Source organism: Schistocerca nitens, chromosome 11 (assembly GCF_023898315.1).
Source record: "Schistocerca nitens isolate TAMUIC-IGC-003100 chromosome 11, iqSchNite1.1, whole genome shotgun sequence".
NCBI lineage: Eukaryota > Metazoa > Arthropoda > Insecta > Orthoptera > Acrididae > Schistocerca > Schistocerca nitens.
In genome coordinates this window covers 74,719,498-74,746,959 of record NC_064624.1, presented here as the reverse complement: position 1 = coordinate 74,746,959, position 27,462 = coordinate 74,719,498, and the positions used below count along the sequence as shown (strand labels likewise).

General features: G+C 39.9%; 1 protein-coding gene across 49 annotated transcripts in view; it reads left to right on the top strand.

Moving 5' to 3' along the window:
• LOC126212861 (zinc finger protein 83-like) overlaps nucleotides 1-27,462 on the top strand; it is a 1,762,073-nt gene that overhangs the window by 1,670,135 nt on the left and 64,476 nt on the right. The window contains exon 20 of one of the 49 annotated variants that reach the window (XM_049940354.1): nucleotides 24,667-24,825. The exons of the other annotated variants lie outside the window; for them this stretch is intronic. Within the exon in view, the coding sequence (XP_049796311.1) occupies nucleotides 24,667-24,699 (33 nt within the window). The 3' untranslated portion in view covers nucleotides 24,700-24,825. Of the gene's footprint in view, nucleotides 1-24,666; nucleotides 24,826-27,462 lie in introns of those variants that run through there. 49 annotated transcript variants of the gene reach the window in all.

Below are 27,462 nucleotides of genomic sequence, written 5' to 3'. Positions count from 1 at the left end.
CAACAATGTTTCACCAGGCAACGCCGGTTAACTGCTGTTTGTGTATGTGAAATCGGTTGGAAACTTTCCTCATGTCTGCATGTTGTAGGTGTCGCCAGCCATGTGTGAATGCTCTGAAAAGCTAATCATTTGCTTATCACAACATCTTCTTCCTGTTGGTTTAATTTCGTGTCTGTAGCACATCATCTTCGTGCTGTAGCAATTTTAATGGCCAGTAGTGTATTTATCATATTATTTATGCCAGTGCAGGGTGTTAGTTTGTCCCTATCCATGGTGTCGCTTCCAAACTTCCAAAATTTTAGAAGCTCAAGAAGAACTTCAGTAGATATGATAATGAAATGGTGTCATATGTTGGAGCATCTCAAAGAAGCTTTTTAATAATCATCAATACACCTCTACATGTTGACAATTGTTAGCATGAAGAATATGAACTTTGTTTTCAATTTCTTGCCATGTTCTTCGTAACATGTCATGTGTCACTGTTATAATCACATCAGTATCACATCTTAACATATGAATATCATCCTTTTTGGTCACATACATGCGGCCCTTCTCTAATCTAAGCAGGGTAATTTTAAGGGAATGTTGGTGGCCAGGCAATGGGTTATCTGCATTCAGTCCAGCAACTGGGGAATTTCAATCTCTGAACTTCCAAACAAATAATGACCAACGTTACAGAGCTCCATCTTGTTGAAAGTCGATGTTGGTTTGCAAGTTCTGTATATAAACTGCTCAAACATATCCAGATATGCTGACCCATTCACTATGTTTTCTGCCAAGCAGAACAATTCAGAAAACATGTTGTCAGACATCATCAGATCCTCGGTGTAGGGCTGTTGCAAACATGTTCAGTAGTAGTGTGCAGAAGTTCCAAGCCCCATATCTGATCATCATGTTTATTAACCATTCCTGATACATGGAAGATTTCCTCATCCGAGAATAAACATATTTCTAGAAAGCTGCCATTCATGTCAATATGCTTCAGCATATCCATAGAAAATTGTCAGCATGGTTTGTCACTTGGTTACAGAATTTGCACTTTATAGTAATACGTATGGTGATGTATGTGTACTGCATGATGCAGTGTCGATCAGGGAACATCAAAATGCCTGTTGAATTTCTCTCTCCTGAGAAGTGCTTGTCTGATGTCCTCTGTTGCCTCTTCCAAAACACTATGATGTTCACCACCAGAATTTTCAGATCAGTTCCAGTTGCTAGAAACTTATGATCCCAGTTCTTAACTGTTTCAACACCAGGTGAATCACATCCATACAACCTAGGATAATTTCTTTGTACAATAACTGGATATTTTACTTCTACAAACCACACTGCAGCTTGTGCTTGCTATAGGCATCATTTTCATTTCATGCAGTCGTACTGGACTCCAAACGTAATAGTTGGCATGTGATGTGGAAAATTCTTTGAGATGCTTTAGCATATAGAGCAGTTTCATCCTCATATGTACTGTCGTTTTTTTCCTTTCGCTTAGCCTTTAAAATCTGGAAGATTCACTCTTGCAGAAATCATCAGCTTCACATGCAACCTTCACAATGTGCCACAGACATTAAGCTAACAACAAAATAAAAATTAAAAAACACCGAAGCACAAAATCTACTACCATAAGAAGAGTATGTGTAGGTCAAGAGGAGGTTATCTAATTTAAGTGAACAGTATTACTGTACTTTCAATGGCAGATTTTGCCTACTTGACTTCGCCATTCTGTTCCATCAATGGGGGGGTGAACAGAGGTGGATCATAGTTGAAATTAGTGTGAGTGCTACTTCATAAAATCTTTAGCCTTTATTCTAAAATTGTGTAAAAGGAAACAATCATGTATAAAAAGAAAATTTGTTCAGAAACTTGATAAAATCGTAAAAGAATAAATTCATACAATTTTTACTTCTTAAATGTAAATTGCTACAGTTAAAGCTTGTTCTGTTGATTTTAAAGTGAAAGCCACTCTTCTTGTTTTAAATTGCCCAAACAGATAAGAAAATTTTTTGTTGTTTTCTGGGTGACAATGTATGAGTGGAACTCCCCATCACATCCCCCCTCAGATTTAATGGTAACAGAGCCTGTTAATAACTGAACAAGTATCAAGCATGAAAACAGGAAGGAAAAAAAAGGCAAAATAGAAACAGTGAACAGTTCAAGCTCAAGAAGCAATAAGGAGCAGTGTAAAACTGCCAGGGCATTGTGGTTCAGTGATCATGGTGTTGGACTGCAAAGTTGAAAAGCCATGTTCAATTTCTCTCTCTCTCTCTCTCTCTCTCTCTCTCTCTCTCTCTCTGTCTGTCTGTGTGTGTGTGTGTGTGTGTGTGTGTGTGTGTGTGTGTGTGTGTAGGTTTCCATTGTGTGGAAACTTTTCTTCATTGAAAGCACTGCCAACACATTTACCCTTTCTGAATTCATAATGCATCTTAGAAAAGTTTTTATCCTTTCCATTGTTAAAAGCAGCATTCTGCCTCTTTTTTAGTCATGGGAACTGCAACAGTCTAGGTAATTACATGATATAAGAGGCCGTCAAATGAAAATGAGACACATGGAAGAAAACTAAGTAAACCATTTATTATTTTAAAAGTAACTATCGTAACTACTAATACATTTATCCCACTGTGAGGCAAGACACTCAGTGCCTTCATGGTAAAATGTTTGCAGTTGCTTCTGGAACCATAATTGTACCCAGGCGTACACCTCTTCATCTGAAGAAGATTGCTTGCCACAGGTGTCATTCTTCAGGGTTTCAAGAATAAGGAAATCACCTTGGGAGGGATTGCAAGTGTGGAGGATGTGTAAGTGAGACCTGTTGAAACTTCTGCAGTGTGCTCAAAACAACAATATGTGGCCAGGCCCGCATGTTATTGAGGTTTTTTCAGCTACACTGCTGAAGTTTCACTGGAAAGTCCATACAAATTCTTCATAGAGTCCTAATTTCTCCCCTTGCACTTTCCGTATTTATGAGTATAATCATTGTTCTGTAGGCCACAAAAAACTTATTTCTGTGAAGGCATTGACCATCTTGCTTCACAGTAGGAAAAATGTATTAACATTTATGGTAACAACGTTTGAAATAATGAACAGCTTACTTCCTTTTTTTCTGTCTGTCTCATTTCTATTTGACTGCCCCTTACAGATTACATGAGCAATATCATAGATATCAGACATGTAGTAGATTACTTTTAGTTCAGTTTCAGGCTTTTCTTTGTCAATCATGGTATGTGCTTCACTGGTCAGTACTGTCTTCTCTGTAGGATGTCCATTCTTAAAACTAGTGAAGCATTTTCTTTGAATAATTTAGTATTAGAATATCTACCAATTATATCAACACACATACAGTCCCACACTCGCTTAGCTTCTCCAATGAGTGGCTTTGAAGGATTCTCGCAGGATTTTGAGTTTTTTTTTTTAATTCTAAAAAAGCAGTCTTGAATTTTTTTATGCTCATTAACTTTAAATGTGCTAATATCTCGTGATTATGTTTATTTGTAAATTATGTCAACACGAGACATAGTATGATGACATTGTTATCATTTAGGTGTTCTAAAATTCATGTTGCTGCTGCAGTGGCTTGATCTGCATTTGATGTTTTCTAATTTCAGTAAAGCAGCTTTTTAAGGGTTGTAAATTTTCATGCATTCTGTTCATGTTTTAGTATAGAAAACTATGTCTTACGATTAGTTTAGATCAGTTTTTGTTCCATAGAACCAAAAAATGAGATGATTCTCATGGGTGTGGAACATGACAGAAAGTTGTTGTTGCGATCTTCAGTCCAGAGACTGGTTTGAAGCAGCTTTCCATGCTACTGTATCCTGTGCAAGCTTCTTCATCTCCCAGTACCTACTGCAACCTACATCCTTCTGGATCTGCTTAGTGTATTCATATCTTGGTCTCCCTCTACGATTTTTACCCTCCACGGTGCCCTCCAATACGAAATTAGTGATCCCTTGATGCCTCAGAACATGTCCTACCAACCGATCCCTTCTTCTAGTGAAGTTGTGCCACAAACTCGTCTTCTCCCCAATCGTATTCAATACCTCCTCATTAGTTATGTGATCTACCCATCTAATCTTCAGCATTCTTCTGTAGCACCACATTTCGAAAGCTTCTATTCTCTTCTTGTCCAAACTATTTATCATCCACGTTTCACTTCCATACGTGGCTGCACTCCATACAATCAGTTTCCGAAACGACTTCCTGACAATTAAATCTATACTCAATGTTAACAAATTTCTCTTCTTCAGAAATGCTTTCCTTGCCATTGCCAGTCTACATTTTATATCCTCTCTACTTCGACCCTAATCAGTTACTTTGCTCCCCAAACAGCAAAACTCCTTTACTACTTTAAGTGTCTCATTTTCTCATCTAATTCCCGCAGCATCAACCGACTTAATTTGACTACATTACATTATCCTCGTTTTGCTTTTGTTGATGTTCATCTTATATCCTCCTTTCAAGACATTGTCCATTCCATTCAACTCCTCTTCCAGGTCCTTTGCAGTCTGTGACAGAATCGGTGAACCTCAGAGTTTTTATTTCTTCTCCATGGATTTTAATTCCTACTCCAAATTTTTATTTTGTTTCTTTTACTGCTTGCTCAATATACAGATTGAATAACATCGGGGAGAGGCCACAACCCTGTCTCACTCCCATCCCAGGCAATGCTTCTCTTTCATGCCCCTTGACACTTATAACTGCCATCTGGTTTCTGTACAAATAGTAAATAGCCTTTCAGTCCCTGTATTTTACCCCTGCCACCTTCAGAATTTGGAAGAGAGTATTCCAGTCAACATTGTCAAAAGCTTTCTCTAAGTCCACAAGTGCTAGAAACATAGGTTTGCCTTTCCTTAATCTATCTTCTAAGATAAGTTGTAGGGTCAGTATTGTCTCACATGTTCCAACATTTCTACGAAATCCAAACTGTTCTTCCCTGAGGTCAGCTTCTACCAGCTTTTCCATTCGTCTGTAAAGAATTCGTGTTAGTAGTTTGCAGCTGTGACATATTTAACTGGTAGTTCAGTAATTTTCACATCTGTCAACTCCTGCTTTCTTTGGCATTGGACTTACTATATTCTTCTTGAAGTCTGAGGGTATTTCGCCAGTCTCGTACGTCTTGCTCACCAGATGGTAGAGTTTTGTGAGGGCTGGCTCTCCCAAGGCTATCAGTAGTTGTAATGGGATGTTGTCTACTCTTGAGGCTTTGCTTTGACTTAGGTCTTTCAGTGCTCTCTCAAACTCTTCAGGCAGTATCATATCTCCCATTTCATCTTCATCTACATCCTCTTCCATTTCCATAATATTGTCCTCAAGTACATTGCCATTGTATAGACCCTCTATACACTCGTTCCACCTTTGTGCTTTCCCTTCTTTGCTTACAACTGGGTTTCCATCTGTGCTCTTGATATTCATACAAATGGTACTCTTTTCTCCCATGGTCTCATTAATTTTCCTGTAGGCAGTATCTATCTTACCCCTATATGCCTCTACATCTTTACACTTGTCCTCTAGCCATCCTTACTTAGCCATTTTGCACTTCCTGTCGATCTCATTTTTGAGACGTTTGTATTCCTTTTTGCCTGCTTCATTTAGTGCATTTTTATATTTTCTCCTTTCATCAATTAAATTCAATACATCTTCTGGTACCCAAGGTGGTACAGACAAGCAGTCGTGTGAATTACTCTTGAACACCTTATCTGAAAACTGTCTTGAGCAGCTAAATCAACAGCCAATGCGTAATGGAAATAGTTTAGATCTGGTAGCCACAAACAGACCAGACCTCATCGACTGTCAGTGTTGAGACAGGAATTAGTGATCATGATGTTGTCATTACGACTATGGTTGCGAAAGTTAAAAAGTCTGTCAAGAAGGCTAGGAGAGTATTCTTACTAGAAAGAGCAGATAAGCAGTGGTTAGCATCCCACTTAGTAAATGAATCGACTTCATTTACTTCTGGTACAATGGACGTGGAAGAATTATGGTCAAATTTTAAACATATTGTAAATCACGCATTGGACAAGTATGTGCCGAAAAAGTGGGTTACGGGCAGAAAAGACCCAGCGTGGCTTAACAGCACAATTTGGAGAATGCTCAGGAAGCAAAGACAGTTGCACTCACTGTACAAGAAAGATCGGGAGAATGAGGATAGGCAAAAGTTTGTAGAGATTCGTAATGCTGTAAAAACAGTGATGCGTTAAGCATACACCCACTACCACTGTCATACCTTAGCAAAAGATCTTGCTGAAAACCCAAGGAAATTCTGGTCTTACGTAAAAGCGGTAAGCGGGTCGAAGGCTTCCATCGAGTCACTCACTGATCAGTCTGGCCTGGCAATGGAAGACTGCAAATCGAAAGCTGAAATTTTAAATTTAGCATTTGAGAAATCTTTCACGGAGGAGGATCATACGAACATTTGAGTCTCGTACAGATTCCTGTATGGAGGACATAGTGATAGACATCCCTGGGGTTGTGAATCAGCTGAATGGGTTAAAAATAAGTAAATCACCAGGTCCTGATAGGATTCCAATTCGGTTTTACAGAGAGTACTCTACTGCATTGGCTCCTTACTTAGCTTGCATTTAGCATGAATGTCTTGCCCAACGTAAAGTCCCGAGCGACTGGAAACAAACGCAGGTAACACCCGTGTATAAGAAGGGTAGAAAGACTGATCCTCAAAATTACAGACGAATGTCCTTAACATCGGTTTGTTGCAGGATTCTCGAACATATTCTCAGTTCGAATATAATGAATTTCCTTGAGACAGAGAAGTTGCTGTCCATGCATCAGCACAGCTTTAGAAAGCATTGCTCCTGCAAAATGCAACTCGCCCTTTTTTCACATGATATCTTGCAAACCATGGATGAAGGGTATCAGAGGGATGCCATATTCCTTGAGTTCCAGAAAGCATTCGTTTCGGTGCCCCACTGCAACTCCTAAGTTAGGTATGAGCATATGGGATTGGTTCCCAAATATGTGAGTGGCCTGAAGACTTCGTAAGTAATAGAACCCAGTACGTTTTCCTCAACGGTGAGTGTTCATCGGAGGTGAGGGTACCATCTGGAGTGCCCCAGGGAAGTGTGGTAGGTCTGCTGTTGTTTTCTATCTACATAAATGATCTTTTGCATAGGGTGGATAGCAATGTGCATTTGTTTGCTGATGATGCTGTGGTGTACGGGAAGGTGTCGTCGTTGAGTGACTGTAGGAGGATGTAGATGACTTGGGCAGGAATTGTGATAGGTGTAAAGAGTGGCAGCTAACTCTAAATATAGATAAATGTAAATTGATGCAGATGAATAGGAAAAATAATCCCGTAATGTTTGAATACTCCATTAGTAGTGTAGCGCTTGACACAGTCACGTAGATTAAATATTTGGGCGTAACATTGCAGAGCGATATGAAGTGGGGCAAGCATGTAAAGGCAGTTGTGGGGAAGGTAGATAGTCATCTTCGGTTCATTGGTAGAATTTTGGGAAGACGTGGTTCGTCTGTAAAGGAGACTGCTTATAAAACACTAATACAACCTACTCTCGAGTATTGCTCGAGTTTGGGATCCCTATCAGGTCGGATTGAGGGAGGACATAGAAGCAATTCAGAGGCGGGCTGCTAGATTTGTTACTGGTAGGTTTGATCATCACGCAAGTGTTACGGTGATGCTTCAGGAACTCGGGTGGGAGTCTCTAGAGGAAAGTAGGCATTCTTTTCATGAATCGCTACTGAGGAAATTTAGAGAACCAGCATTTGAGGCTGACTGCAGTACAATTTTACTGCCGCCAACTTATATTTTGTGGAAAGACCACAAAGATAATAGAGATTAGGGCTCGTACAGAGGCATATAGGCATTCATTTTTGCCTCGTTCTGTTTGGGAGTGGAACAGGGAGAGAAGATGATAGTTGTGGTATGAGGTACCCTCCGCCATGCACCGTATGGTGGATTGCGGAGTATGTATGTAGATGTAGATTCCTACTAGCCCTTGTCTTTTTACCTACTTGATCCTCTGCTGCCTTCACTACTTCATCCCTCAAAGCTACCCATTCTTCTACACTGTTTCTTTCCCCCATTCCTGTCAACCGTTCCCTTACGCTCTCCTTGAAACTCTGTAAACTTTCTGGTTTAGTCGGTTTATCCAGGTCCCATCTCCTTAAATTCCCACCTTTTTGCAGTTTCTTCAGTTGTAATCTACAGTCATAACCTATAGATTGTGGTCAGAGTCCACATCTGCCCCTGGAAATGTCTTACAATTTAAAACCTGGTTCCTAAATCTCTACCTTACAATTATATAATCTGTCTGAAACCTTCCAGTATCTCCAGGCCTCTTCCTTGTATTCAACCTTCTTTCATGATTCTTGAACCAATTGTTAACTATGGATAAGTTATGCTCTGTGCAAAATTCTATGAGGTGTCTTCCTCTTTCATTTCTTACCCCCAATCCATATTCACGTACTGTGTTTCCTTCTCTTCCTTTTCCTACTATAAAATTCCAGTCACCCATGACTATTAAATTTTTGTCTCCCTTCACTATCCAAATAATTTCTTTTGTCTCATCATACCTTTCATCAATCTCATCGTCATCTGCAGAGCTAGTTGGCATTTAAACTTGTACTACCGTGGTAGGCGTGGCCTTCGTGTCTATCTTGGCCACAATAATGTGTTCATTTCACTGTTTGTAGTAGCTTACCCACACTCCTATTTTTTTATTCATTTTTACCCCTATTTGATTTTGTATTTATAACCCTGTATTCACCTGACCAGACATCTTGTTCCTCCTGCCACCGAACTTCACTAATTCCCACTATATGTGACTTTAACCTACCCATTTCCATTTTTAAATTTTCTAACCTACCTGCCCGAGGTAGGGATTTGGCATTCCACACTCCGATCCGTAGAATGCCAGTTTTCTTTTTCCTGATAATGACATCCTCTTGAGTAGTCCCCGCCCTGAGATCTGAATGGGGGACTATTTTACCTCCGAAATATTTTACCCAAGAGGATGCCATTATCATGTAGCCATACAGTGAAGGTGCATGCCCTCAGGAAGAATTACGGCTGTAGTTTCCCCTTGCTTTCAGCCGTTCGCAGTACCAGCACAGCAAGGCTGTTTAGGTTAGTGCTACAAGGCCATATCAGTCAATCATCCAGACTATTGCCCCTGCAACTACTGAAAAGGCTGCTACCCCTCTTCAGGAACACACACTTGTCTGGCCTCTCAACACATATCCCTTCGTTGTGGTTGCAGCTACAGTTCAGCTGTCTGTATCACTGAGGCACGCAAGCCTCCCCACCAATGGCAAGTCCACAGTTCATGGGGGGGCGGGTCAGAAAGTATAACATAAAAAACCATAAAACATTTGATTTGAATATAATGCTTGCTACCTTGATCATTTGTCAGGAGATCGTCAAAATAGGCAAATACATTACAGTAAACTGGAACTGTTAATATTTACAGAATTATTACACTGTAAGACTGAAGGATTGTTATGTACTTTCAATAAATTTATCATACACAAAATATCTAATCTTGATTTTTGTGACCAAGTGCTGTCAAAACTGAAATTCAACAGACATTTTTACTAAAGCTGGTCTAACAGTCTCTGTTAAGATATTCATCTATAGAGTAGAAAGAGTTGCCTCTCAAAAAATCTTTCAAGCTCTGTTTAAACTGTGCTTCATCTGCAACCAAGTTTTTAATGGTTGCTGACAATTCATTGAAAATGTGTGTTCCTGAATATTAGACCCCTTTTTTTACCAAGGTAAGTGATTTTAGGTCTTTATGTAGCTTGTTCTTAGTTCTAGTGTTGATAGTATCTGTTGAGCTGTTGGTTGGAAATACAGATATATTACGTGCAACAAATTTCATTAAGGAATAAATATACTGAAAAGCAGTGGTTAGAATACAAAGTTTCTTGAACAGGGTTCTACCTGATGATCTTGAATTTACATCGAAAATGGTTCTTATTACATACTTTTGCATGCTAAAAACATTTGCTCGGTTTGATGAGTCACCCCAGAATATGATCTCGTATGACACAATAGATTAAAAGTAAGCAAAGTATGCAATTTTTTTATATTTATATCTCCTATGTCTGACATCATTCTCATTGCAAATACAGACTTTTTTGTAGGCACTTAAGCAATTCTGTGGTATGCCCTTCCCAACAGAGTTTATTATAGAGTTGTAACCTCAGAAATTTAATACAGTCAACCTCTCCAATCTGCATATTTTCATATGTTAAAGACGTGCTGCACGGAAATCTCGCACAGGTTCTGAACTGCATATAGTGGGTCTTATCAAAGTTTAAAGACAGTTAATTAGCTTTAAACCATTTATTAATGTCAGTGATAATTTGCTTAGCAACTATTTCTAAATCTGTACTTGACTTGCTACGTATTTCAATGTTTGTATCATCTGCAAACAAAACAAACTTGGCATGTGTAAATGTAACAGATGAGAGATCATTAATGTACACAAGAAAAAGCAATGGACCCAAGGTGGAACCCTAAGGAACACCACATGTGATTAATTAAGAGTCAGATGAAAACTGACTGCCTACTGCAGAGGTATTTTACAATGACACTCTTTTTTTCCTGTTAGTTTCATAGGACTCAAACCATTTTGCAGCACAGGCAGTGACACTATACTAGTCTAATTTACTTAAGAGAATGCTGTAGTTCACATGGGCAAAGGTTTTTGAAAAGTCACACAAAAGGCCAGGAGCCTCTAATTTATTGTCTAATGAATAAAGAACATTCTCACTGTAAGTGTAAATAGCTTTTTCTGTATTGTAATTATTAAGAAACCCAAACTGTGACTTGGACAATATATTAGTTGCAGCCAGGTGCCTAAGGAGACAGTTGAACACAACGTTTTGAAATATTTTTGAGTAAGTTGTCAAAAGTGAAGTTAGGATGGTATCCTTTTATGCCCCTTCTTGTAAAGAGGCTTAACTTTGGCATATTTTAGCCAGTCTGGAAATGTTCTTCTGAAAAGAGATTGATTTCACAGATAACTTAAAGATAGAACTCAACTCACATGAGCACTCTTTGATTAACTTTGCTGATATGTTATCATATCCACTAGAGTACTTACGTTTTAAGTATTTTATGATGGATGCTACATCTTTGGGGGTTTTGAGTGTCATTTCCATTTTACTGAAGTTATTTTTAAAGACTGGTCTCAGATACTCCATTGCACTGCTCATCGAACCTGATAACTCCCAAGCTGTCAGTAACAGAAATGAAGTATCTTCACTATATTTTATACAGTTTTAATTTTGTTGCCCAATATAATTATGATTTTTTATAATAAAACTGCTTCAATTTTTGAATTACTTGCTTCAATATTTTACAGTAACTACTAGTCATTTATTCTGTTCAGAAATTTCCATTACTGTTTATGATCCATATTTTGAAGTTCCACCTTGTAGAAAATGGGTGTGGAAAGCTTACATTCACTTGCTTTTTGAGAAATATCACTCATTGTAGTGGCATTGAGCAGAATGTTGGAACAGGGAGAACATAAAATAAAAATATTTTTATATTTTGTGTAATACTTGCATTTCTCATTATTAAATTAAGTTGATGTACATAACAGTGAATGAAATGTTAGTTACTGTTAACTGCTGTTATTTTTACTTTAACTCCTGCTTTTTTCCTTTCAAGAAATTGGCACTTCAGGATGTCTGAACTGAGCTATCAGTTTGTCAATTTCATTGAAGAATTATGCTTAGTTCTGAACTATATTGTGATACATTTTTGGCATTTTGTTTTGTAAAAAGAATTCCCCCTAAAAGCTCAAATTTTTGTGCATTCAATGCATACCACAGAACAAGGACCTTATTAGTGTGTTCCAAAACATTTATCATCATTCGTGACAGCTATGAAGCAGACTTTTCGAATTTCTGCCCTTGTCTCCTCATGGGATATGGTATTTCTTGAGGTGATCAGGTTACTCATTTGAAATGGTGTTAAAACAATGTAGAAGACTGCACTGGTCTCTTATTGTCTTCAAATTTGAATCTTAATTTAGATGCAAAATTTACAAATCCTCCAAACACCCCATGTTTACTAAATCATCTACATCTACATTGATATTCTGCAAGCCACCATACGGTGCATGGCAGCAGGTACCCTGTACAACTACTAGTCATTCCCTTTCCTGTTCCACTTGCAAATGGAGTGAGGGAAAAAGGACTCTCTATATATCTCTGTGTGAGCCCTAATTTCTCATACCATATCTCCATGGTCCTTAGGCACAATGTATGTTGGCAGCAGTAGAATCATTCAGCAGTCAGGTACAAATGCCAGTTCTCTAAATTTTCTCAATAATGTTTTTCAAAAAGAACATCACCCTCCCTCTAGGGATTCCCGTTTGAGTTTCCAAAGCACATCTGTAACACTTTTGCGGTGTTCTAACCTATCAGTAACAAATCTAGAGGCCCACCTCTGAAATGCTTTGATGTCTTCCTTCAATCCGACCTCGTACATATCCCAAGCACTCAAACAGTACTCAAGAATAGGTCACACCAGCATCCTATCTGCAGTTAACTTTGCAGGTGAACCACTCTTTCCTAAAATCTCCTAATAAACAGAAGTTGACCATTCACCACTTTTCAATGTTGTGCCCAGATATTTAAATGAATTAACTGTGTTAAGCAAGACACTAGTAATGTGGTATCTAAAAATTACAGGTTTTATGTTTCTACCCTCCCACATTAAAATAGATTTGTCCACATTTAGGGCTAGCTGTGATTCATCACATGAACTGCAAATTTTTGTGTATGTCTTCTTGCACCTCCCTACGGTCGCTCAGCTTTAACACTTTACTGTGAGCCATGGCATCATCAGCAAACAACTGTAGACTGCTGTCTACTCTGTCCACCAAATCAGTTATGTATATACCGAACAGCAGTAGTCTTGTCACACTTTCCTTGGACACTCCTGACAATATCCTTGTCTCTGATGAACACTTTCCATCAAGGGCAATATACTGGCTTCTATTATTTCAGAAGTTTTTGAGTCATTCACATACATGTGAACTCACTCCATATGCTCGTACCTCCATTAACAGCCTGCAGTGGGCACTGCATTAAATGCTTTCCAGAAATCTAGAAATATGGAATCTGCTTATTGTGCCCCATCCATTGTTTGCAATATATCATATGGGAAAAGGGCAAGCTGAGTTCCGCATGAGTGAAAACCATTCTGGTTTGTGGAAATAAGCATCTGAGTCTCAAGAAATCTTTGTATATTCGAACTTAGAATATGTTCAAGGATTGTGCAGAAAACCTAAATTAGGGATATTGGTCTGAAATTTTATGGGTCCATTCTTTTAACTCTTCATATATACTAGAGTCACATGTGCTTTTTTCCAGTCACTTGGGACTTTGTGCTGGGTTACAGGTACATAAGTGCATGCAAGGTAAGGGACCATTGCCATAGAGTACTCTTTGTAAAATCAAACTGGGCTTCCATCTGGACCTTGTGATTTATTTGCTTTCGAATCTTTCAGTAGTCCCTCTATGCCATGGAAGTGTATTACTGTGTCATCCAAACAGGAGTCTGTCTGATTGTCAAATGATGGTAAGTTTGTATAATTCTCCTGCCTGAACGATATCTTGAAAGTGAAATTTAAAACTTTGCCTTTCGTTTTGCTATCTCCAACTGCCACATAAGAGTGATCAATAAGGGAATGAATGGAAGCCTTAGACCCACTTAGCAATTGTACACAAGACCAGAATTTTCGCAGGTTCTCTGGCAAATATTTTGCTAACATGTGACAATGGTAGTAGTTATACTATGCTATAGATCTTCTCACAGATGCATGAATCTCTACTGACCTTTGCTTGTCATTATTTTTACATTCCTTTTTGAACTGAGAAAGCAATGTCCTATACTTCCTTAGCATCGTCCGAATTTTGTTATTAAACCATGTGGGTCTTTTCCATCCATTATCCAATTACTAGGCACAAAACTGTCCAGACCATGATTTACAATCTGCGTAAACTTTGTCCATAATTCCTGGACATCCATATTACAGGAACTAAGTGATGTCAATCACTGCCTAAGTGAGATGTTAACAAGTGCTCATCTGCTCTATCCAGCAGAAATAGTCTCCTAGCCTTCTTGACTGCTTTATTAACTGTCATAATCATAGTTGCTATAACGACATCATGATCACTAATCACCATTTCTATACTGACTTTGTTGACAAGATGTGGCCTGTTTGTAGCCACATGGTCTAAGATATTTCCACTGCACGCAAGCTGCTGAGCCAGCTCCTCAAGCCATGTAGGGATGTTTCAAAGTTTCTAAAAAAGAACATGCACTCTATTATTCTGGACAAAATTTCATGATTGCTTTTAATTTTTTTTGTTATGCTCATTGATTGAATGTCTGTATGCCACACTAATGCTTATGGTTCCTAAAAGTGATGGTGAAATTCCATTGTCTAACACACTGAGACCTCATGCATTTCAATTTATTCTTTCATATTGTTTATGTTTCTGCCACCATTCTGTCTGCATTATATCACCTCCAAACAGAAGACATTTTAAGCAAAATAATGGATGTTTTACTCCATAGCCACAAAGTCAACTTTTTCATTAGGACCACTCAGAATTAAAGCTATGAATATGTTTATTGCTATTACTTGAGCCAGGCTGAATATCAGAACATTATATGTTGAATGACCTCTTTTTGTAACTGTAGCTTTTTCATGCAGAGACAGCTGTGAACATTTAAAGTATTGAGGTTCACTTGGTCACAGAATTCATTTCTTGTGAATGAAAGGCCAAGGTTGAAGGTTTCTGTAAAATAAAATAAAAAAACAAAAACATGAATCAAATAGCTGGAAGAAGGATAACAACGTGTGAGGGTGAGTCAGATATAAACAGTAATTTTTTTATAGGTTTATGTAAGCTTCAGATAAATTCATATACACATACTAATTGTTCCAAATAATCTCCTGAACAGAAAACCCAATCTTCCTAGAAAGTAGGCACTTTATTGATACCATTTTTTAAAATGAACGGCTATGAAAGCAGCTAGTTGTGCACGAACACTTCTATATGGCCATCATCATCAAATATGTCCTCTGACTGCTTCCTTTAAGGGCACACACAAAGGAAAATTGGAGGGTGATACATCTGGACAGTAGGGAGGAAGTTCTAGTCTGGTCCAGAACAATTTTGGAATTTTTTGTGTAGTTTGGGCAGTTGTCTGGGGTCAGTCATTGTTACGAAGCACAATTATGCTCCAGATCAGAACTGCATGCTTGTTCTGACAGTATACACATTTTGTTTGGTTGGAAGATGTCAGTAGTGTGCAGTGTTCGCAGTGTGGCATTGATGGAGAAAATCAGTGAGAAACACTCCTTTAAAATCGAAAAATACTTTTAAGAACCTTACCTACAGAGAGACCGTCTTTGGTTTTTTGGGTGCAGATTTGCCCTTTTTGTGCCATTTTCTGTTGCTTTTTTTCTGTTCTGGGGTGTGATGGTACTTCCATGGTCCATAATCTGGTGCAAAAAATTTCTTCAGTTTGGTCGCACTTCAGTAGCCATTTGTACACCTTGAGATGACAAAATTTGTGCCGTATTGTGAGAAAGTGAGACGCCATTCTTGCAGACACTTTCCAAAACGTTGTCACTAATTATCACCTGAGCACTAGTGTAGCCCATGCCAACCATTGGAGCAGTTTCAGAAACTGTTATCAAGTGGTTGTTGTCAATAAGCTGTCTAACCATGGGAATATTCTCCTCAGTCATTCTGGTCCTTGGGTGATGTTGGTGAGTTGCATTCTCAATTGTTTCTCATCCTCATAAAAACTATTTGTGCCATACATACACTTGAATGTGTTCAGGGTGTTGCCACTGAACTGTGAAGCAAGTATCTTCAAAATTTTTCATAGTTTTATGCCCTTTGTTGGAAGACTTGATTATAATGCATTTGATTATAATGCATTTCACAACAAGTGACAGTAACTCCTACACAGACATTGCAATTCTGATTAAAGACACAGTACAACAACATTATAGTTGTGAAGAACAGTCAAGGGAAATGAAAGCAACAATGAGCGGATATTGTGACACTCTCTATTTACAAGAAAACAAGTAAAACAAAACTTCTGTTTTATTTGATGCACCCTCGTAATTCTACATTCGAGGATGTGGTATTAGTTTTTAAACAGAGCACACAGGGAGTAAAAATCTACCTTCCACCATCTCTGAGCCTTGCATGCAGCTTCCAGTGTGTGTGCATGTGCTCAGCAGCCAAACACCACACCACTGGAACTATGAAACACATAGTACAGTGCAAAGATATGTGTGTCTTTTCTGAAAACTGTGGGATGGCAACTGAATTTAAGCTTAATGGTGGTATATTATGCAAATATAAACAAAGAATTAGAGAGTAAAGAATCATCATGTTAGATGTTGTTGATAATATCAAGCTGAAATAGGTGGTGCTGAAGTTCTACATTGCCTCATGTGAGTCATCACTGAATCTGAAATATACTGTAGAATGTTTTAAAATGATGTAACCTCTATTGTGAATGTACTAAATGTGATTGCAATTACCCTAACGTAATGCAAGCAAGACATTTACCAAGAATCTTAGAAAAATCTAGGCCTATGTAAAGTTACTAAGCAGGTCGAAGGTTTCTATTCAATCACTCTGGTGTGCAAATGAGCACAAAAAAAGGAAATCAGAAGTTTTAAATTTTTCATTAAAATCATGCAGCAGGATTGCAAAGATGTGCTGTCATCTGACTGCCACACAAACTCCCATCTGGAGGACATAATAGTAGGTATTCTTGATGTTGAAATGCAGCTGAATGAGTCAAAAATAAAATAAGTCATCAGATCCATTTGGAAACCAATTTCAGAGATTATACTTCAGCATTGTCCACAGGCTTAACTTGCTTGTATTGCAGATCTGTCACCCAGAAGAATGTGTCAAGTGACAGATCTGCAAGAGCACATGTGAGGCAAGTGATAAAAGAACAGAAGAGAGATTCCTGGAAGGAATTGGTGACTTCCAAAAATCAGTCCGCTTCCACTGCACAAGTTTGGGAATCAATAAGGTGGATCTTGTGCAAGGGCAGTACGTGTTGCCTTATGGCCTTGTTGAGAAATGGGATCTTGCTGGACGTGTGTAAATACACTGCTCAGGTTTTAGCTGAACACATTTTTAGTCACTGAGTCATCCAGACAAGCTTCTGTATTTCAGTGGTTCCGTAGGACTGTGGAGATGAGGAAGCTCCATTTCTTCTTGCATGATGTAGGAGTAGGAATCAGCTCTGTCCACTGCCAGAGACATTGCCCCATGACCTAATTATGTTCATTATGGAATGCTCTGTCATCTGTGCCAAGGACAGCTCCTCTTGTTTCTGTCGGATCATGTTTGATGAACAGTATCCCATGGCATGGAAAGAGGCAATATTAATTCCATTATGGATACCTGGCGAGGATCGTAGCACCCCTAATGGTTACCAGGGTGTAGCCCATTTCAGTTGTGTGTGTAAGACTCTTGATCATATGGTCAACTGCTGCCTCGTCTGGCTACTTGAATCCTGAGGTCACCTGAACCACTCCCAGTGTGGTTTCAGGTGCTATTATTTCACCCATGACAACTTGATTCTACTGGATACGGCGATACAGGTGTCCTTACAATTTGGTTTGTGTGCTTTTTGCTTCGAGGAACAAAATTGTTTGCCAACTTCATGAATGGGTACTATGTGGCTGTCTACCAATTATTATGCAATCCCTTTCTCTTGGACTGGTGCTTTTGATATCGCGTTGGTGATGCCTTGTCTGCCTGCTATGTTGAAGAGAAACGGATCCCCCAAGCCAATATACTCAGTGGCACATTTACCATACCTGTCAACGGCATTTCCTCTCTCGTTAGGAGCCCTGTCAAATGCTCTGTGTTTGAGGATGACTTCACAATCTTCTACTTTTCCTCTGATTTTGCAATGATGATGAGGCAGCTACTGTTGATCATCAGGAGTCTGAATCCTGGGTGCAGGCAACTGGTTTTTGGTTTTCACCAGAGAAGACTACATATGTCAATTTCAACTGTGCTTGTCGAAGTTGTAACCGGCCAGTGCTCACAGTGGGGGGGGGGGGGGAGGGGGGTTTGCTGCAATATTGTACATTTTCAGGAAACTGTGCACTTTTTGGGTTTATTATTTGACTCGAAATTAACTTGGCTTCCAAACATGAAGGACCTACACACAGAGGACATTCAGTAATTGAATATTGTGAAATGGCTTAGCAGGAAAGCATGGGGAGCTGACAGGTCCCATCTCATTCAGATTTATAGGGCATTTGTTGTGTCATGTTTATATTATGGGAGCATGATCTACAGGTCAGCCCATCTTTCCTACCTCATGTGTTAGATACTGTCCACCATCTGGACATTTGTATATGGACTGGAGCCTTTTTGAACAGCCCAGTTCAATGTGTCTGTCTGCAGAGGCTGGTGAACCACCGCCCTGCATTCAACGATGTATCCTTTTGACAGGCTCTGAAAATCTCAGCATCACGTCAGTCACTGGCATTTACTGCAGTGGTCCAAACCAACTTACGATGGCTGTTCAGGAATCAGCCCCATGTAAACAAGTCATTTGTAATACGTGCCACTAATTGTCTTAAGGATCTGGATCTATCAGATCCCCAAGTACACGACCAGCGATGGGATGCATTAGTGCCTTGGTGTCCGGTACAAGAAAATTTGTACTCCAGATTACATTTTTACAACTTTGTTTTCTTCAATTTTAAGTATGTACCACACTTTTGTCATTGTTCATACAGAAGGATATTAACAAGAGAATATCCTCAGTTGTTTCACTGTATTCCCCAATATGGTTTTCAAAGTGCGTCTTTCGGAACAATTTACAAATTATGATGCAGAGTTTTATGGCACTGGAGAGGATTCACAGATATCATCATACAAGGTTTTTGCCTGTTCCAACTCGCTTACTGAATCTAGCAGACCAGTTGATTCAGCTCATCCATGACTCTTTACAGCAGCTCCAACACCATGGCAAGAAAGTGCCATGTTGGTGGGTATCTGGCCATATCAGGATACAGGGAAACAACGTGACCAACAAAGCAGCCAAGGGATCTTGTTGGGGTGGTGGTGTCTGTCAATGTCCTATCGTGTTGCATGCTGTCACCTCATTTTGTGACGGGTGTGCAACGCATCAGTGGGAGACTGAATGTTTGAAGGTTACAGAAGACAAATTGCGGCTACCAAAATTGACCACACAGGCATGGCGGTCTTCATATTTGCCTCACTGCTGGAAGGAGGTTCTACTTACCAGGCTGTGCACTGGACATAGCCATTTAACACGTGGCTTTCTCCACCAGCTGGAGGATCCACCACCCTGTGAGGTTTGTGGTGTGCCACTTCCAGTTCAGCACATTTTGGCAATGTGTATCTTATATACAGATATCAGGGCCCCCAGCCTCGATGGACATCCACCCACCATCCTCATCGATACTGATTTCAGTGTTACAAGAGTGGTGAAATTTTGTGAACTGTCAGGCCTTATGCATTATAAACTGCTCCACATGTGGGGACAGTCTTCACCCCCACCCATGAGATTGGCATGCTGACTTCTTGTTTGGGTGCTGGTGACCACGATGTTGAGCGTCCCTTACTTAGAATCATTATTTTTGTCATCATCTGGGAAAAACTACAGGTGACTCCCTTATAGAGAGTGTCCCACACGAAATGTTCAATATTCAGGGATATGACAGGAACGATCAATCAGAGCATAAATGTCTAGTAAACATGGGCTCTGAAATAAATACCTTAAGGGCTGTGAGTACTTGTTCAATAGAAAAGCTGTGTTCCACACTAGTAAAGAACAACAGGCACTTATAGCTCTACAGGTATGCACTTTAGTGCCCATGTTTACGAGACCTTTTTGTTTCAAATGAGCCGGCCGCTGTGGCCGAGTGGTTCTAGACGCTTCAGTCGGGAACTGCACTGCTGCTGTGGTCGCATGTTCGAATCCTGCCTGGGCAATGAATGTATGTGATGTCCTCAGGTTCAGAATTCAAATATGATAAGTATCCTTCAGAGGCAAAAGCTCCTGTCAACAAATCAATAGATTTATAAAGCATCGTATGTTGGCCCTTTTCTTACACAATATCTGCAAACCATGGAAGATGGGCAACAGGTAGGTTTCATGTTCCTAGATTTCTGGAAAGTGTTTGACACAGTGCCCCACTCGAGACTGTTAACAAGGATCTAGCATTCCAAATAAGTTGTCCAGTATGTGAGTGGCTCAAAAGAATTTTAATAAAACCATGTAAGTCGTCCTGCATTGTGAGTGTTCATTGAAGACAAAGGTATCATCAGATTTACCCAAGGCAAGTGTTCTGGATATGCATAAGCTATTTGGTGGATAGGATGAGCTGTTTGCTGATGTTGCTGTATGTATAGGGCATTGTAATCTTTAAGTGACTGTAGAAGGATCCAGCATGACTTGAACCGAATTTCTGTATGGTATGTTGAATGACAGCTTGCTCTAAATATAGAAAAATGTAAATTAGTTCAGATTAATAGGAAAAACAATCATGTTCAAATATATAAGTAATGGCACAGCAACATCAATTACATATGTACACTGAAGCGCCAAAGAAACTGATACAGGCATGTGTATTCAAATACAGATATAGGTAAACAGGCATAATATGGCACTGCGGTTGGCAGTGCCTCTATAAGGCAAGTGTCTGGCACAGTTGTTAGATTAGCTACTGCTGCTACAATGGCAGCTTATTGAGATTTAAGTGAGTTTGAACATGGTGTTAGAGTTGGCGCATGAGCGATGGGACACAGCATCTCCGAGGTAGTGATGAAGTGGTGATTTTCCCATATGACCATTTCACGAATATACTGTGAAAATCAGGAATCTGGTAAAACATCATATCTCTGACATCACCGCTGCTGGAAAAAGATCCTGCAAGAAAGGGACCGACGACTGAAGAGAATCACTCAACATGACAAAAGTGAAACCTTCCACAAATTTCTGCAGATTTCAATGCTGGGCCATCAACAAGTGTCAGCGTGCGAACCATGGACGAACGATCACCAATATGTGCTTTCAGGGCAGGAGGTTCTCACGTGTACCCTTGATGACTGCATGACACACACTTTGTCTCACCTGGGCGCGTCAACACTGACATTGGACTGTTGACAACTAGACACATGTTGCCTGGTCAAACAAGTCTCATTTTAAATTGTATTGAGCAGATGGATGTGTACAGTTATGGAGACAACCTCGTGAATCTGTGAACCTTTCATGTCAGGGGGAAAGTGTTAAAGCTGGTGGATGCTCTGTAATGGTGTGGGGCATGTGCAGTTGGAGTAATATGGTTCCCCTGTTATGTCTATATATGACTCTGACAGGTGACACATATGTGAGCCTTCTGTCTGATCACTTTCATCCATTCCTGTCCATAGTGCATTCCTACAGACTTGAGCAGTTCCAGCAGAACAATCTACATCTATGTGGATACTCTACAAATGACATTTAAGTGCCTGGCAGAGTGTTCATTGAACCACATTCACAATTCTCTGTTGTTCCAATCTCGTATAGCATGTGGAAAGGACGAACACCTATACCTTTCCAAACGGGCTCTGATTTCCCTTATCTTTTTCGTGGCGATCGTTTCTTCCCATGTAGGTCAGTATCAACAAAATATTTGCGCATTCGGAGGAGAAAGTTGGTGATTAGAACTTTGCGAGAAGATTCTGTCACAACAAAAAACGCTTTTCTTTTAATGATGTCCAGCCCAAATCCTGTATCATTTCTGTGACACTCTCTCCCATATTTTGCGATAATACAAAACGTGCTGCCATTCTTTGAATTTTTTCGATGTTCTCTGTCAATCCTATCTGGTAAGGATCCCACACCACACAGCAGTATTCTAAAAGAGGACAGACAAGTATAGTATAGGCAGTCTCCTTAGTAGATCTGTTACATTTTCTAAGTGTCCTGCCAATAAAACGCAGTCTTTGGATAGCCTTCCCCACAATGTTTTCTGTGTGTTCCTTCCTATTTAAGTTGTTCATAATTGTAATTTCTAGGTATTTAGTTGAATTTATGGCCTTTAGATTTGACTGATTTATCGTGTAACTGAAGTTCAACCGATTGCTTTTAGCACTCATATGGACGACCTGACACTTATCATTATTTATGGTCAACTGTCAATTTTTGCACCATACAGATATCTTCTCTAAATCATTTTACAATTTGTTTTGATCTTCAGATGTCTTTATTAGTCGATAAACGACAGCGTCATCTGCAAAGAACCAAACACAGCTGCTCAGATTGTATCCCAAATCGTTTATATAGATAAGGAACAGCAAAGGGCCTGTAACACAACTTTGGGGAATGCCAGAAATCACTTCTGTTTTACTCGATGACTTTCTGTTAATTACTACGAACTGCGACCTCTCTGATAAGAAATCACGAATCCAGTCACATAACTGAGACGATATTCCATAAGCACACAATTTCACTATAAGCCATTTGTGTGGTTTAGTGTCAAAAGCCTTCTGGAAATCCAAAAATACGGAATCAATCTGAAATCCCTCGTCAATAGCATTCAACACTTCATGCAAATAAAGAGCTAGGTGCTTTTCAGAAGAATGATGTTTTCTAAATCCATGTTGACTGTTTGTCAATAGACTGTTTTCTTTGAGGTAATTCATAATGTTCAAGCACAATGTATGTTCCAAAATCCTGCTCCATATTGATACTCATGATATGGGCCTGCGATTTAGTGGATTACTGCTACTACTGTTCTTGAATATTGGTGTGTCCTGTGGAACTTTCCAGTCTTTGGGTACGGGTCTTTTGTGGAGCGAACAGTTTCAAGACCCCACATGTGCAGGAACATGTTTCTGAGCCTGAACACTTCTGCTGGCCACCAAACTCCCCCGACATAGTTTATTGAGCACATCGTGGATGCCTTGCAACGTGCTGCCCATAGAAATCTCCACCCCCTTCGTACTTATAGAGATTTATGGACAGCCCTGCAGGATTTATGGTGCCAGTTCTCTCCCCACTATTTCAGACATTAGTTGACTCCATGCCACGTCATGCTGCAGCACTCCTGCCTGTTAGCAAGGGCCCTAAATGATATTAGATAGATGTGCCAGTTTCTTTGGCTCTTCAATGTAGGTTCATATTGCAATGTGATATGAAACGAAATGAGCCTGTGAGGTCAGTTGTAGGGAAGACAAATGGTCCACTTCAGCTGTTGGAGACTTCTAGGAAGGTGTAGCTCATCTTTAAACAAGACCACGCACAGGACACTAAGGCAACCCATTTTTGAGCACTGTTTGAGTGTTTGAGATACCCATCAGATCATATTAAAGGAACACAATGAAGCATTTCCGAGGTGTACTGCTATATTTGTTGTTTGTGAGCAGCAATCAACAAATGAGTAATTCGGAAATTTTACATGACCACAAATGGGAATCCCCAGAGGGAAGATGATCTTTTTGTGAAATACTGTTGAGAAAGTTTTTGTCAGTAGGGTCAGCAGCATGAACTAAGTCAAAATATGACATTTTATAAGAAGTCAATTCCAGTAACAGCAACATAATCTTTATTTGCTTATATTTACAGATTTCTGCACAACAAGCTTGCCTCTTTAAATTTACCTTGCCATTTTGAATTGCACCTGTGGTTGTTGTGAATACTCAATTTTCTTTACGTCACACATATTATCATTGACATTATTTTTATAAATTATATTTTTACTTACATCTAACTGGAGTTGATGATTGTCTGGCATCCAGGGTCAACTGTAAGCTGTCCATTATGAAACGACATTTGATTGAAAGACTGTAGCAGAGCATGTGAAAGCAATCTGTCAACTTTCTACCTATATCTTAAACATGAAAACTACAAAGCCGAACACATTGAAAACACTGTACAAAGTTTACACAAAATATCTTATTGACATTCTATGAATATTTTGGAAGAATGAGAGATGTACACATATATGAGAAATTTCCTTAACAACTTGCGCCGGCCGGTGTGGCCGAGCGGTTCTAGGCGCTTCAGTCTGGAACCGCATGACCACTACGGTTGCAGGTTCGAATCCTGCCTCAGGCATGGATGTGTGTGATGTCCTTACGTTAGTTAAGTTTAAGTAGTTCTAAGTTCTAGGGGACTGATGACCTTAGATGTTAAGTCCGATAGTGCTCAGAGCAACTTAAGCCCTAACAACTTACTTAACGAATGATTTCACTTTTGTATGGAGCAACAGTCATAAAAAAACTGTCTGAAAGATATAACTGCCTTTTGACTGCACAACAGGTTTTATTCCACAACCAAAATCTGTTGTACCGACAAATGGCAGTTATATCTTTCAGGAAACTTACTCAGTGATCAAACTGACCTGAAACACAAGCCCTACTTAGATAATTGTGTTTAAATTTTTAACCACAAGAAAGAATAATCGTATCAAATCACAGACAAAAAATTTAACCAACTAATATCAATGCATTGGAAATACCATCCGTGACTACCAAAGAAGAGAAATATGTTAAGATACAGCACCTAAGGATCTCATCTGTCAAACAGTTACCACATTAAGTTTCATATTGCAAAAGCTATGTGATTATAATAATATTATTTCATGACAGGCCACTCACAGTTGGCTCTCAGATGCCATATGATCAACAACCTGTCAGCAGCCCATGGTCGTGCGGTAGCCTTCTCACGTTCTCGCTTCCCGCGCCCGGGTTCCCGTGTTCGATTCCCGGCAGGGTCAGGGATTTTCTCTGCCTCCTGATGACTAGGTGTTGTGTGATGTCCTTAGGTTAGTTAGGTTTAAGTAGTTCTAAGTTCTGGGGGACTGACGACCATAGATGTTAAGTCACATAGTTCTCAGAGCCATTTGAACCATTTGATCAACAACTACATACCTACATTAATCCTTGTTCCATAGATAATGGATATGACATTTCGTAATGATGTGGAATGTGTAATTTTAAATAGTTTTCTGTACATAAAATATTAATTTTTAACTTTTTATTTATTTTAATACAGTTACTACTTCATATCTAAGAATTCATCCATTGAGTTGGAGTATTCGTCATTCAGAAATTCTTTTAATTTGCTTTTAATTGGTGATTGGCTACCTGTCAGACTTTTAATACTATTTGGCAAATGACCAAAGATTTTTGTGAGATCATAATCTACCCTTTTCTGTGCCAAAGTGAAATTTAATCCAGAGTAGTGAAGATCATCCTTTCTTCTAGTGTTGTAGCTATGCACTTTGCTGTTATTTTTTAACTTGACCTAGATGTAAGTAAAAATATAATTTATAAAAATGATAAATAAAATCATAAATAACATGTGTATAAGACTCACTTTTCCAAACCACAAAGGCACATTAGAAAATGGCATTGTATGCTGAAACAAGCAAACTTGTTGAACAGAAACCTCTGTATACGAGGCCTGTTCAAAAAATTCCACAACTTTGTCCACTAGCAGACCTTTCACTTATTGTGCATAGTCTCCTTTGAAATACTCTCCTCCACAATTGATACACTACTTGCGAAGACATTTCCACTTTCAGGACCATTGTTGATATGTATCTTGCTGGATAGCTTTAAGTTGCATCTGCTGCAAATTTTCTTCAATGTTTCCTATTGTTGCAAATCTTTATCCTCTGTGTGATTTACTATTTTGGAAATTAAATCAAAATCCACAGGAGGCAGGTCTGGAGAGTACAGAGGATGAGGCAGCACAGTGATTTTGATTTTTTGTGGGATAGTCACAAAACAACAGGGATGAATGTGTGGGTGCGTTATTGTGATGCAAGAGCCATGAATTGTCTGACCACATTTCAGCCCCCCTGGGATTAGAATAGGCCAGAGATATTCCTGCCTGTCATAAGAGGTGACTAAAAGGAGTCTTATCACCTTCCGGCCTGTATGCGATGGTCCCCTGTATGGTTTGACCTGTGCTTTTCAAAATTTTCCCAAGAGCGAGCCAACTGGGGTAGGGCACCTTACATGGTGCATCGTGTCCATCATGCATTGAGATCTTTAGCCCACTTTCTCGTCGTGGCATTGCAGTCCCGCTCATCCTCCATCTCTTGGGCAGGGACACCTTCCTGGGTGCACTTTCCTTCACCCACTATGCTGTGTCGTTTTCTTTGCCGATGATGACTTTGGAATTCTTGGCACCTCATATACATCACAGTTGCCAGTCTATTTAGGTGGATCGCCATGTACTCGGTTGGTTGTAGCCCCCTGACTACACAGGGATCCCTCTGCTGATGCCTGCACCTTTAACTGGCCACATATGCCAAGAAGTAGATGCCCATCACCCTAGAGCGTCAGGACTCCCAGCAATGGTCATCCTGCCAGGTGGCTTTTGCTGTGGCTGGGTGGCGCCCATGGGGAGGTCCCCTGGTCACAGTGCATGGCATCTGGGCAGATGGCGCACGATGAAGTGCACCACGTCATCACTTGCTGGTGATCAAATGCCAGCAGTCTAAGTGTTTCAAGTCTCAGTACAATGCAAGAAAATTTGATCCGAAGTCATTACTCTCCCTGGCCACACCAGGGAGGAATGCCGGTGCCTCATATGTACAAGAGCTGATGCGGACTCCTTAGTCTTGATGAAGCCTCAGTTTTTTGTAGAGCATTTAGAGGACAAGTTTGGGGAGGTGGAGGGCTTGTCCATACTGTGGTCAGAGTCAGTTTTGATAAAAACAGCATCCTCTGCCCTGTCACGGGCATTACTTGCTTGTGACAAACTGAGGGATGTTTCTGTAAGCATTACGCACCATATGAGCTCAAATATGGCCCTTCTTATGCTGTCTGACAGCGGGGTATGCGCCAACTTAAAGCAATGAGGTGTTCGTTTCATCCGGTGCATCCATTGAGGTCTGAGGGATCATCAGGTTGCCACCAGTGCCTTCATCTTGGCCTTCGTGGATGACACCATAACTGAGAAGATCAAGGTGTTGGTCTACTTCTGTGATGTCAAGCCATATATCCCTCCCCCAGTGCAGTTCTTTAAGTGCTGAAAGTTCGGCTGTATGCCTTCCTGCTGTACTTCCAGCATCATCTGTTGAGATTGTGGATGTCCATCCCACCCCAGTACTCCATGTGTCCTGCCTCCCATCAGTGGCAACTGCAGAGAACATCATTCCCCTTGCTCACCAGACTGCAGGATTTTACAGTGAGAAAGGAAAATCATGGAATAAAAGACCATGAACTACACTGAGGCTAAGAGGAATTTTGAGCACATACATCCTGTGGCTAAGGCCTCCTCTATGCCACCACTGCGAGAACGGTTGTAGCCCCATCAGTTCTGAGAGCTCCAGTTGCTTCTCAGGGCTGGAAGACATCAGCTGCCCCTTTGATGGTGGGGGGGCACTTCCCTCACTGTTGATCCTGCACCACCTACCTCAGGAGCACTGT